Source organism: Artibeus jamaicensis, unplaced genomic scaffold (genome assembly GCF_021234435.1).
Source record: "Artibeus jamaicensis isolate MK-2021 breed Jamaican fruit bat unplaced genomic scaffold, CSHL_Jam_final contig_415, whole genome shotgun sequence".
Taxonomy (NCBI): domain Eukaryota; kingdom Metazoa; phylum Chordata; class Mammalia; order Chiroptera; family Phyllostomidae; genus Artibeus; species Artibeus jamaicensis.
Window position 1 is genome coordinate 8,123,391 of NW_026521823.1, and position 14,554 is coordinate 8,137,944.

General features: G+C 35.8%; 1 protein-coding gene across 3 annotated transcripts in view; it reads left to right on the forward strand.

Moving 5' to 3' along the window:
- TDRD3 (tudor domain containing 3) overlaps nt 1-14,554 on the forward strand; it is a 174,780-nt gene that overhangs the window by 82,914 nt on the left and 77,312 nt on the right. For all 3 annotated transcript variants that reach the window (XM_037140540.2, XM_053665472.1, XM_053665473.1), the window contains exons 4-6: nt 763-923; nt 6,336-6,477; nt 12,594-12,665. In XM_037140540.2, the coding sequence (XP_036996435.2) occupies nt 763-923; nt 6,336-6,477; nt 12,594-12,665 (375 nt within the window). The remainder of the gene's footprint in view (nt 1-762; nt 924-6,335; nt 6,478-12,593; nt 12,666-14,554) is intronic.

Genomic DNA, 14,554 nt, shown 5'->3' on the forward strand with positions numbered 1-14,554 from the left:
AAATTTATTTTGCAAACATAAACAGAGTTTGTTGTTATTTCCCAATCATGCCAACAATTGTTTCATAATTGTTTCATAATGTGTTTAACCTAATAGCCAGTTCATAAGTTGTATTTTTGTCTTTGATTGGATTGTGGCCAGAGAGAACATTTTTTTCTCATTATCATGCCTGTAATATAGTATTAGATTTAAACTCATTTAAAAAGGAAGTGTGAAAATAAATATAGTTTATATTTCTTAAACTTTCTATAGTTTAAATTTTGGAGTATTGTAATCTTCATTTATGCCAGGAGAGGGTGTACTTGAAATTTGAGTTTTTGAGCAGAAAGCATTCCTTTCAACGACTGTTGTAAAGTTGATATTTCTTAAAAACATTACAAACTCTTTAATTCCAGAATGTCCCTTAATGTACATGGGAGGAGAAGGGAGATCTCTGTGAATGATTTAGAGCACATAAGACTAAAAACATCTATTAATAAATTTTTCAACCAGAAATATAATTTTGTTTTCCTCAAGTTTTCACATCGCTTTCTGGAAATGAATTCAGAATTTTTTTTAATATTCTCTAGGAGACGTTTTTGAAGTTTTATCTTTAAATACAAAACACAACCCCTGGTATATGTAATATCATTTCAATTTTGACCTTATTTAATCAAAATTATCATTATAAATCATAATGCATGACTGTTAAAGAAAAGAGATCCTAAATGAAAACAAATCTGTGGCTAGAAAGTGATCATTTATTTCTTTGTGTTTTGACAGCTTGAAGGTCCGTGCGTTTTGCAAATTCAAAAAATTCGCAATGTTGCTGCACCAAAGGATAACGAGGAATCTCAGGCTGCACCGAGAATGCTGCGTTTGCAGATGACTGATGGTCACATAAGCTGCACAGCAATAGAATATAGTTATATGTCAAAAATAAGGTGATTGGCACTTTATTTTGTATATTTGTTACAGTGTTTTACATGCTGTTCAAAATGGATTTTATTTTAGGAACTTTGAAAAGAAGGAATGAACTCTTAAGTGCATGTTACAGTTTTTCAGAAAAAATTAAAGTTTGTCTTTCTATTTCATATGTACAGAAAAATAATTAAGAAAGGTGTTAGTTACTCCTTGCTTCAATGTTAATTATAAAAACAGAAATTTAAGGTGTTCTTGCATGAAAAATAATCGTTTTGTTTTCAGTAAGTTTGAGGTCATTCAAAAATTTCCTAGTACAAAAAGAATTTCTTTAACTACATTACAGTTTAGTTCCTGGACAATGAGCTGTGTCTATCACCAACTATTTAGTGTAATAGAAAAGTTCATAGGCTAATGAGTTTTCTGAAGAAATGACTGACAGTAGGGAGGTTTGTGTGCCACCCTACTGAAACTCTACAATGGGAGAATTTTCCAAATCCTTCTTCTGGCTATTTTCACGAGAGGCTTTTAGAGTCAGGCCTGTTGGAATGGAGACAGGCAGTGGGGGGTGGGGTGGGGGTAGGGGTGGGAGAGTCTCTTTTATCCTCAATGTGCCCATTAGATCAATTGAGTTCTATTTTCTGATGTGGAAATTTTCATTAGACATTTGTAAACCCCCCTTTTTGTCTTCTTAGTAATTTTATATGTTTATGTTTTCTATTTTGAGCTTTTCCATTTAATGTAAATTTTAAGACTGTATTCTTCTCCTGAGTAAGCATTTGATAAATATGTAGCATCTATTGTGTTCCAGTTCCTTATCTGGAGCTGGGGGTACACAGGTAAACAAGGTTTAGATTTTGCCGCCAGATAGCCCACATGCTAATGAGAAAGGCACATGGGTTTATAAATTATAATAAACATATAACTGAAAGGATTAGGAGCCTAGAAAATTTACTTAGGGGACCCAGGGTTGGGACTTAAAATGTGAATAGATGCTTTGACAGAGATGAGAGGGAAATAGCACATGCAAAGACATACTGTTCTGACAAGAGGTGATGACAAGATTCCTCTGGAGGAGCTTGGGTGGTAGGTATATGGGAGGAAGTGTGGAAGGGTCAGACCTTGAATATACTGTGCTGAGGGATTCCCCTTCTTTTTCTTTCCTTCAGCCAGCATCTGCCTCCTTCCTTAGAAGATACGTGTTTGTCTAAAATGTTGATTTTCATGCACAAAGGGGGGTTATTGAATTTGTGATTATGTTGTCTGCTTTTTGAAGAGTAGGAGGATTCTTGCTTTTGTGAGAAATACAGCCTTTCCTCTGACAAATTCAGTGAGATGTAAAGGGAGTTCACAGATGACTCAGAAGGTAGACTGGCCACATAATGGCTCATTCTCTGTTTTTATGGCTGAGTATTTCTCTGAGGTAAATGAAAACAAGATTAGCCCAGAGAGGAGGGTCTCTTATGCTTCCCACTGCCTTCTTTCTTTGAATTCATTGCAGTTCGAGAATTGAAAAAAATCATTGCTACTTGCTCATTCACTCATTGAAATAACATGTCTACTTTGTTGTAGAAACATCAGCTTTCGGAACTGTTCTAACATGTGAATGATTTGGGAGACTATTTTCAAAATACAGTTGGTTAGTAGTTATCTGAGAAGGAAGGTAGAACTCACTAGGGAGGATAAACAAGGAGCTGGTACGGAATGCGTTGCCTACAGTGGGCATTGCATTTCTCTGGGGTGCTTCTTTCCACTCTTTCATCCTATGTCTTGCCTCACTTCTCCCTATTTTCTTGTTTTTCTGTTTTGCTTAAAACAGCAATACAGAGAGAGTAAAGGTACGTTTGGGTGCCAATAAAAGTAGTAGTTATTTTTTTATCTTTTTAAAAAATATGAACAGTAAAAAGACAGCAAACTCACAGTTATTAACAACCACACCTAAAAAAAGCAAACTAAGCAAACAACTAGAACAAGAACAGAAATGGAGATCCCATGGAGGGTTAGCAACAGGGGAGTGGGAGGAGGAGACGGGGGAAAAGGTACAGAGAATAAGTAGCATAGATGGTAGGTAGAAAATAGACAGGGGGAGGGCAAGAACAGTCTTGGAAATGTGGAAGCTAAAGAACTTGTAACACATGGACATGAACTAAAGCGGGGGAATGTGGGTGGGAGAGGGTGTGCAGGGTGGAGGGGAATGAAGGGGGAGAAATGGGGCAACTGGAATAGCATAATCAATAAAATATATTTTAAAAATAGTAATTAAACCAAAATATGTTCTCTGAATTAGAGTTAGTTATGGCCCTGAAAGTGATGCAGTAAACATTATTTAAAAATTTTAGTACCTACTTACTCTTTTGTGGGAGTAGGACTATAATCTGTTGAGTGCAAGTTTTTGTCAGTTATTATATGAAACTGACAGTTATTATAATGAAATTGTGATAACAAACTCAGGTCCAGCTAGCTGCCTGCACTTTGAAAGCCAATACTCTGGAGAAGTGTGATGATGTAAGAAAAGGTGGTTTATTCAAGTGCGGCAGCCCGAGCAGGTGGCAGGCTCCTGTCCCAAAGACCACCTCAGCATCTCAGTGCAGGTAGAGGATTTTATTAGGAGGGAGAGAGAAGGCAGAACAAGGAGATTGGGGGAGGGGGTTGAAATTTTTCTACATCTAAATCAATACAGTCTGTTCTGATGATTATCTTGACTCTGGTCAAGAAAAGGTATGGGGTTGTTGTTGTTGAATGGCTGAGAGTCAGCAAGTCTCCTGGAGCTATAACATCCAGTTGCTGGTATCAGCTCCCTTTGGTTCCTGGAACTCTTTCACGAATATGCTGTTTGTCTATGGGTTACATATTAACAGTTCATCTTTTACAAAAACACTTTTAACAGAAGAAACAGTATTAAAAGAATAGAGGGATGTGTTACAGCTGTATTTAGGACCATCTTCAAATAATTTAAATTTTTTTCTTTTAAGTTTTAAAGTTATAGTATCAAAATTTTAATGTGCCAGTGATTTACATCCCATTTTTAAAGATCTTATGTAGTTTTTTTATATGTTTATTTTATGCATTTCTACATTTTTACCAATTTGTAAGAAATTATTGGCTAAAAAGGTGATTTTGAAGAATACACATGGGTTTTATGTAATTAATATATGTTTCTTAGTAATTTCTTTAGAGATAAAGAGTATGGCAGAGTGGTATCCATGGTCCTTATTTCATTTACCCCTGAACAATGACTATAGAGTTATGAAAATTTGGATCTGCTGATTGTCTGGAGTTGGGAAGAACGTCTTCACCTAGTATGACTGTATTCGGTTGTTGCTGATCTTCAAGTCAGATTGATATTGTCTTAAGTTTACTTTATATAACATAAAAGAACTGTACTTCAGGGGTAGACAAGGCTGTTTATGACCCTTTATTCTATAAGTTACATGTAATGAATAAGAATGATTAAGCTTGAGATCCTCAGAATAATTTTTACCAGATAATGTCTTTGAAAAATGGTGTTGGAGGAGAGCTATAAAAATACCCTGAACCTTCAGAGAAATGAACAAACAGATTCTAGAGCCAGTTAAGCCTGAAACATCACTAGAGATACAAAAAGATGAAACTGAAGCTCTCCTACTTTGGGTACATCATAAGGATGCAGGAAAAGGCAGTAATGCTGGGAAAAAGAAAAGACAGCAGGAAAAGGGGGAAACCACATGGCCGGTTTGGAGCTGGCTGGACTTTATAAAAGAAGCCCCAGGGCCTGGGCCCACAGGAGCTGAGCAGGGCTGTTGCGGACAGGACACTGTGGACGTCACTCGTTCACAGGACTGCCAGGAGTTGGAGCTGACTCAGGGGTGTGTTACACACAATGTCTTGCAATCTTTGAAGCTTTAAAAACAGGAATATTCTATTTCTTGTTGTTAATAACTATTTTATCAACTTTTTTTGATAGACCAGTGCTTTCACTGATTTACTGTTGCATATATCAGCACTTGGTGAATTTCATGAGTAGCATAGACAGTAGGTAGAACACTGAACAATATAAAGCCATTTCAGTGTGGTTTTCTAATTCTACGTGTTTTAGGACAGTTTTTACTCCTATGTGGAATGCTTTTTCCCTTGTGAAATGTGCAGAGGTAGATGCAGTGGGACTTGGTATATGTGCTTTAACTTTAGAATAAACCTATGTGACAAAATGGATTTCATCTATTGATTCTTTTACCAAAAGATTGGTAGTGGGATAAACATAATGTCTCCAGTTTCTATAAAAGGGATTATGGTGTAATGTTTGCTCCCAAACTGAAAATATTAGTCTATTATAGAAAAATTCTTTTAATGTTAGTATGTTTTTATTCATCAGTTTGTTTATTAGATTCTAAATGTAAGTGAGATCATATGGTATTTGTCTTTCTCTGACTGGCTAATTTCACTTAGCATAATAATCTCCAAGTCCAGCTCTACTGTTTCAAAAAAGTTAGTATGTTTTAGAGCAGCAATTTTCAACCTCTTTCATCTCATGGCAGAAATAAACTAATTACTAAAACTCTGGCACAGCAAAAAACATTAAATAGTTTGCTGATCTGACAAAAAGTAGGTACGAGTGTAGTTTTGATTCATGCACAGTGGGATGACTTTGGTGTGTGGGCTGTGGTCATTTTTTTAAAATTTGGCAATCTGAGGGGAAAGAGGGCAGTGCCTTTGACCAAATAGTCAGGTATTGCATATTTTAAAAATTCCTATGCCTCACTGTTTGAAAAATCGCTGTTTTAGAATAAATAACACTCATTTGATCTTTAACTGCATGGTTAACAAGAAAGAGCATTGTTTTGCCCTGGCGGGTGTGGCTCAGTTGGTTGGGTGTTGTCCCACAAGTGAAAGATTGCTGGTTTGATTCCCAATGAAGGCACATGCCTGTTGTTGCAGATTTGGTCCCCCTTTGGAGTGCACACAGGTAACTGACTGATGTTTCTCTCTCACATTTATGTTTCTCTTCCTCTGTGTCTCCCTCTTTTCCCCTCTCCCTAAAAATTAAATAAATAAAATCTTTTTTTAAGGTTATTTTTTGTGGATTATGGTAGCTCATATAGGTGTAAAATTTCTAGGAATGTTACTGGTCAGATATCTTTACCCATAATAAAATTTAATTTTGTAATATAGCATATTTTGCAATGTACAGCCAAAGCTCAGAGAAAAAATAGCAGATCATATTTGTGCAGCATGGCATTATTGAGAAAATAACTTTCATATCTTTTATTATATTTATCTTTACCATACATATTTATGAGGTGTGAATTTTATTGTCCAGATTTTTTTTTATTCCTAAAAAATAGTTTTTAGGTTAGCAGATTTTGAAGAACTTGACAAAGTCATAATCTAAGACCGAATCACAGTTTTGAGAAGGAGCTTCAACTTGTTTTAACTTTGTTTTTTTTCCTTTGCTTTAGCCTGAACACACCACCTGGAACTAAAGTTAAGCTCTCAGGCACTGTGGACATAAAAAATGGATTCCTGCTCTTGAATGACTCTAACACTACAGTTCTTGGTGGTGAAGTGGAACACCTTATTGAGAAATGGGAGTTACAGAGAGTAAGTGAACTAAGAAGAATGTCTTAAACTTTTAAAACGCTACACTCTTTGTCTTGCATTCTGTGTTTTAAGGATGCCTTCCCATAATGAGTAGTAACATTGATCCTTGAGTCAGAGGGGAATAGAATGGACTACAGGGGTCTTTATAGACACTATCTTCTTTTGTTTAAGTACATTGTTCCTCTAATGCAGATGTCATTTTTCAGTATTTTTTCTATTTTCTAACTTATTTTTGAAAATTTATGTTTTACTGACTAGTTTTCAAAACCAGTTATAACTTGTGTGTAATGTACATAATTGTTTCTGCAAAAAGAAGTGTGTGTGCATATATATAAACACAATACATATTTCTCTCATCTACATACATACATACATATATACATACAAGTGAGTACAAGTTAAAATTTCACTATACTGAAGGGGTTTCTTGTAACTAGGTGCTTCCTAGTCACTTTAGGTGATGTTTCCCCCATGTGTGTTAATAGTATCTTCACTCTTGTAGTCATCTAGTCAATCTAGTAATTGTTCCTCTACTTTGCATCCATTAATCAGTTCTCTTTATCCACTGTAGCTGTACCTCATGTCAGTCCCTTGCTCCCCAGATGGATTGCTGTTATGGTAGTTTTAAGTATTAGTATCGCTTGCCTGGACTGCTGCAGTAGCCTTTTAACTGATCTCTACGCATATTCTTTCTCGTGTTCTAATCTAGTTTATGCACTTCTGCCATATTATCTTCCTTAAGCATAACTCAGAGCAGATCACACCCTGCTTTTATTTCAAATGCCTTCATTTGGGATTCAGTTCCATTTGTAACCTAGCCCTAGTTCCAGTTTGCCTTTTCAACTCTAATTTTTTTTTGCATAGATCTTGTTTTAGCCAAATGGAACTACTTTTTCTTTGATTCACTATGCTTCCCTCAATTTTATGTTTGAATTTAAAAAAAGTGTACCACTATATACCATTCATCTTGTGTTCTCCTTCCAAATCCCTGCTTGGCCAAATTGTCCTTGTGCTTTTAGACTCAGATCAAATGCTTGTTTCTTCACATAGTGAAACAGTGACTCTTTTATTGAATTCTTGGGACAATTTAGCCATGTTAAGGAGTGTATTACTTTTTACCTAGCATTAAAATTATATTTATTGCTTGTCTCCTTTAATAGATTATAGGCATCTTAAGATCTGAATTTTTGTTTGAGTCATTTTTTGTTTAGTTCTACAAATATTTGCTGAACAGTGTGTAGGTATTGTGCTGAGTTCTTGCATCTGTATATCATGTAATCCTTTTAATAGTCTTGTGAGGGGGGTTTATGTCCATATAGATCAGAAAATGGACTTTAAGAACTGTTGGGTAACTTGTTTTATGATTATGTTATCGGTAGAAAATGAGTTCTTATGGTGTCACAAGGAATTAAATTTCCCGAGACTAGCACAGGAGGGTGGGGCTCTGTGGTATGGTTTATCGATGATGTACAATTAAGGGGATTTCCCTCCTGACTTTTCAATGTCCCATCACCATCTATCTCACCAAGGAAAATGTCCAACCTCGTCCTCAGCAAGACCAAGACAAAAGCCACTGCCCAGAGTTTCTGCTCCATTTTAAAGTCAGGTCCAGTCCAGTGTCCGGCTAGCTTAGGGTGTGTTCGCAGCAGCAGTCCATTGTTGTGCTGTGGTATTCAGGCTCCGTCCTGGAGCCTGAGTATGGAGTCCCCACAGCCATGGGTCATGTGGCTGCTAGGGCAGAATGGCCACGGAGTAAAGAAGATGGTGCACAACTCCAGTGAGGGTCATCGGGAGAGAAAGAGAGCTTGGTTTTTTTTGAGCCTGCAGGTGTTTGATGATAAGTGGTCTTAGTCCCTATTCAGGTATCTTAGTTTGTGTTTCCAGCTTCTCTGGTGGCAGAATCCACATGGTTGCTGGCCATGTCGCTGCTAAGGCCACATGGCTGTGGAGAGAACGTGAGAGTGCATGGGGCAAACATGTTCCAGGTGGACGAGTGACAGCACTTGTCTGTTCCCCTGGGGTTATGACCAGGAGCTTGGGTTTGGGATGGACCAGGTGCTGTTTCAAAGTAACCAATCGACTTTGCATGTTTTTGTGGGCTTCTGTAAGGTTTATACCTCCTACTTAAACTGACAGGCCTCTGTGGGCCAGCACCTCCCCGTATCACCCCAACAGTCCATCACAGAGGGGAAGGAGGGCTGTTAATCCCTTTGGCAGAACACAATGCTGTGGTCCCCTGGAGTGTGAAGCTGTAGCTTCCTGGTGGTGCAGACAGACTGATGCATCCCATTTTATGAAGCTCAATGTCTAAGTCCCTTTGCTCCCCTTTTCTAGTTAAATACTAAGGTAACCATTAGACTGCCATTAGGTGATGGTCTGAGCATTCCTTTAGCTCCACATGGTAGCTCTGAGTCTTACATGTAATAAATATCATAACACATAATTGGGAAATGAAGGATTCACAAAGCACATAAAGCTAACTACCCTTTAAGCTAAAATTGATGTTCTCGTGCCATTCTTAAATCTTGCCTAAGTGAGCCAAGTGACCTAGCAGTACTTCAAGCTTTGGTATTTTATGATATATTGCTTTTTTCTATTTTCTTAGTGTACCTGTTGGGGGATAAGCAGATAATGAGAATTAAGCACAGTTTTTATTTCATAGTACTCATTCCTTATGATAATAATATGTTACCTTTTGGACTGCTACACTGTGTAGTATAAGATAATGCTTCCTAACTTTGTTGTTTAGTTGGAAATGTTACAAAAGCAGGTACATGGTTGGCTCTTTACATAAAGAGCCAAGTTTATGAACTTTGAATTTCCCAGCGAAACCACACTCATTTTATGTGGTCCTCTCTTTTACAAGTTGATAGTTTATAGTTTTTATTATAATTAGAGTCTTTAAAAAATGTAATAAGATGTTCTAAAGTCAGACCAACATCCTACATAATTTCCCAACCAAGCCAGAACTATTACTACTTCACTGACTGAAAAGTCAGTTATCAGTCTAGGAACTTCCTTGTTCCCAACACACCTGCATGCAGACACATGCACACAGATTAGTAGTAGTTTGATAGTTGTCCTTGTAGTGTCCTATTATCTATCTTTTCCCTGTTTCCTGAAAGCCTACTAGTATTTCTTATAAGGGGGCAATAAAAATTTAGATTAAAAAGAGTTTAAAAACATCTTAATATAATTATAGTTCTCTTTGGTTTTATGTTTTTTGATTTGGTAACCATAGTGATGTAGAAACCATGGAGAGTTCAATTACTTGAGCATCTGGCAAGTAGTACACATAGAAATCATAAACCATGGAGTTAATTTTGGAATTAAAGAGACCCTAAATATTCTTATAAGGTAAATAGGGGAAGAGAACATTGAACAGTATTTAAACTACATGTAGGTGTTGTAGCTGTAGCAAGTTGATTACATACAGGGGAAGAAAAGAAGAAACGTGTTTTTCATCTTCTCAAAGTGAAACTCTGTACCATTAAATGTCAGCTTTCCATTCCCCTCCTCCTCCCAATCTCTGGCAACCATGATTCTACAGGACTTTCTGTCTATGAATTTGACTATTTCAGGGACCTTGTGCAAGTGGAATCACACAATATTTGTTCTTTTGTGTCTGGCTTAGTTCACCTAACATAATGTCTTCAAATTTCATTCATATTGCAGCATGTGTCACAGTTTCTTAACTTTAAGGCTAAATAATATTCTAGTGTGTGTATCTGTTTGTATCACATTTTGTTCATTCATCACTGGTAGACATTAGTATTTTTTTAACCTTTTGGCTATTGTGAATATTGCTGTTATGAGCATGGGTGGATAGATATCTGTTCAAGTTTTGGCTTTCAGTTCTTTGGGGTGTATAGTCAGAAGTAGATTCAGGGATCATACGGTTATAGTTTAATTTTTTAAATAACTATCCTTTGGTTTCCCACAGTGACTGTACCATCTTACATTCCAATCAGCAGTGCACAAGGGATCCAATTTTTCTACATCCTTGACAACTTGTTATTTTATGTTCTTTTTTTAAAAAAGATTATTTATTTATTTATCTTTTAGAGGGGAAGGAAAGGAGAGAGGGAGAGAAACATCAATGTATGGTTGCCTCTCGTGCATCCTGTGCTGGAAACTGGCCTGCAACCCAGGCATGTGCCCTGACTGGGAATCGAACAGCGATCCTTTGGTTTGCAGGCCCGTATTTTATGTTCTTTATATTTTAATATTAAGTATCCTATTAGGTGTGAAGGGGAATCTTCCTGTGGTTTTGATTTGTATTTCCCAAATGCTCAGTGATGTTTGGCATTGTTTTTTCATATGCTTATTGTCCATTTGTTTATCTTCTTCGGAGACATATGGTCTATTTAAGTCCTTTGCCAATTTTTTAATTTGGTTTTCTTTTTTGCTGTTTGATTTCTGAATATATTCTGGATATAAATTTCTTCTCAGTTACATAATTTCCAGATTTTTTTTATATTTCATGGGTTTTCTTTTTATTCTGTTGATCCTGCCCTTTGATGCACAAAAGTTTTTAGTTTTGATGAAGTTCAATTTTATCTTTTGTTTTCTTCTGTTACTTGTTCTTCTGGCATCATATCCAAAAAATCATACCAAGTCTAATGTCATGAAGCTTTCTCCCTCTTTTTTCTTCTAGAAGTTTTTATGTGTTTAGCTCTTAATTAGGTTTTTGATTCATTTTGAAATAATTTTTGTATATGCTATAAGAACACAGGGAAACTTTTTTGTAATGATTATTATTAAAAATATACAGAAATGTTTAAAGTTAAGAAGCTTTCTTAAATAACTAGTATCCTGGCCTATGTGGCTTAATTTGTTGGAGCGTCATTCCATAGATTGAAAGGTTGCAGGTTCAATTCCTAGTCAGGTCATGTACCAGTTGGGAAAAAAATGACAATAAGTGCTCAACAATATATATTAACATCTCAAAAATGAAACAAATAGGAATAGACAAGTGAAAAAAATCTTTCTGAAGATTCTTAGTAACATTTCAAAGGAATTTATAATGTGATAAATTGCTTTTGCCAGGAGAATTTTTTACATATTTATAATACATTGTTAACTTTTTAATTTTAAATATGAGGGTTGAAGGAAAAACAAAATTAATAGAGGGATGGGAGTTTATTTTTATTAAATATCAAATGGTTGGTTGAATACTTCAAAATATAAACTGATTTTCAACAGTCTTTGTGTTTGTTTTTTATTTGTTATTTTGAATCATCAAGTCTTTAATCCATTCCATATATCTGGCATAAGAAGGTGTTCTGATTAAAACAAGTTATCATAAAGGACATTTTATTGTAATTAAAAGTAATCACTATATTATAAACTGTAACAATTTGATCATTTTAAATAAGAATCACTGTTATCAGTATTCCTATAAACTATTTCTAGTCAAAACACTTTTGAACCCTGTTTCAAGAACTGGGGATGAAGACCAAATATATATTTCTTATTATATTGCAATATAACAAGTACGTTGTTTGCTAATAGATTATCTGTCTCAAAAATTTTATTTTAAAGGTGATTTCCAGGTAATATTTGTATCAGACAAATATTTTAATATGGGTTAAAGTAAAATTTTTGTTACCAAAGTACGTTATGTTTGAATTTGCTACTTGTTGAAGAGGTTTTTTACTGTGTTTTGTTCTTTTATTTAATCCTCACTTGAGGACATGCTTATTAATTTTAGAGAGAAGTGAAGGGAGGAAGAGAGAGAGGAAGAGAAGCATTGATGTGAGAAAGACGCATCAGTTGGTCACCTCTAGTGCACGCCTGGACCAGGGATAGAACTTGCCACCTAGGCATGTGCCTTGACTGGGAATCAGACCCACAGCCAGGGCTGTGTTTTGTTCTTATGGGAGCAGCTTAGAAAGCGGTTGTGAATGTGTGTTTTGTACGGAAAAATTAGGAGAGAGCCTCTGCCTAATTATAGAAGTTAGGGATGAGGTATTTTGTGTAGTTTGAAATAATTTATGGAAGACTTTTTTCCTTTTTTAAATAAAAATCTACTAAAATAAGTAGATTCCTGGTGCATCATAAATGTAGAATTTTTTAATGTGTATCTTCTGTTTTGTGACTCACTTTCTTCGCAGAGCTTGTCAAAACATAATAGAAGCAATATTGGAACTGAAGGTGGACCACCTCCTTTTGTGCCTTTTGGACAGGTAATGACTTTCATATTGGCAGATGTAATTTAATCAACAAGAGGTATTTTTCATTTGTATCAAGCTGTTTTTAGTTTTGTGCCAAGCTATTCATTCAGAGGTCAGAGAGTTATATGGAAATATAGTCAGTTAAAGAATTTAATAATTGTTTTTTTTATTTACTGCAATTAAATCATTGATGCAGGTGCTTTTCTCAAAAGCTGTTAACCCAAAGATTGAAGAAATTAAGAAACACACCTGAAGAGCAACGAATAGCTAATTAAGATAAAACGGTAGTGGGGCATTTTTTTGAGAGAAATGCAAAAGAAGATAAAATATGCTATAATTTCTCATTTTATTTATTAAAAATAAAGGAGGGAATGAGAAAACAAAAGTTTCAACAGGAGACAAGATGTGAGAAGACAAGGGGCAGGGAAGGGGCACCATGGCACTTGCCGGGAGCCTGCTGTCCCAGGTGCCCCTCTCAAGGTTCTGTTTGTCTTCCTTGATCCAAATACCCACGTTAGTCAGGGACATAATTTTGTTTTCAGAGGGATTTTCTTTTTCAACCACAGTGACACTGATCCTCTTCTGACATAAGCCAAAGGTTACCGCAGCATGTTTGTTACCTTGAGGTAGCTGCTCCGCTGGCCGGTATCTTGTGACTTCCTGGCTGTGCTCAGCAGCAGACTGCATTCGGGGCAGTCTCCTCTGGTCTGCCCCTACTGCATCCCTGAAGAGTCTGCGAGTAATCCCTAGGACGGCTTGCTCTTTGCCGCACGATGCCACCAGATTTAGCTATTTGTATTCCGCCTTGTGTTCGCTCTTTATTTTTTGTTGCGACTGCTGGCTCAGATGAGAGTACTGAAGGTGGGTTAGGAACACGACAGGTAGGAAACAGAGACCTGTGTATCTGTTACAGCTTAAAAAGGATCTCGTGTGAAAAGGATGATCAGAAGATAAATGAGTAGGATCAGATGGTATCCTCTTCAAAAACCTTTTTGTAGAGTCTAGTCAAAATTAAAGTAAATCCAGCATCATGTCTGTTTTGAAAGAATTTAAAAATGTGTCAGTTTTTATTGTGCTTTGTAACATGACACAGTGAAGATGAAAGGAGGCTCGACGCCCTGTGGTGGGATCTGTGTTGGTGATGCCCTCCCTTCTACTAGTGTAATGAAAACCCCAGAGTAAAACCAGTGCAGATATTCCAGTAGTTTGTATCTGAAAGTGATAAATGATATGTTTCTAAGTATATGCTTTCCCCTTATATATTCCAGTGATAATATTTCTTTTATAAATGGCTCAGATTTCTGATTTAATTACTTTAAAAAATTTGAAGTGTGTTTTACAGTTTTTTGCCTTAGGAAGGGTAATAAAAGTTATAGTATCACTAATATTATTTGTTTATGAAGTTCATTGTAAAAAATTCTTTTCATCATATCTTAGCTTGTATATGGATGGGTTAAAGGGAGAAATACTGACTGTGTATTACTATCTACAGGATATATTTATTTTTATTGCTCAAAATCTGTATTTGTATAAGACATTTGTTTGAGAGAATGTTTCCTTTGTTTTATCAATGAGTTGAGAAAAGGTTTATTTTTTAGAATTTTTACTGCTTCAAGTAGAAGGAAGAAATAGAATTCGGGGCTTATTTTTAAGCAACGATGACTTTCTTAATTTATTTTATGAGACTAAAAATAAAAAACTTTGCATCCTGATTGAGGGGCAGGGTTTGTTTTTAGCTTTTAGTTTATAAGTTCAGATACATCTTTTTATATGTTAAAATAACTCTACTACTTAACCCTCATAAGGATATTAAGGCATAATGTAATAAATCAAGCACTTAATAAAAACCTCAATTTATTTTTCTTGTGCAATAGTCTAGATCTTTTGAAATTTAAAGTATG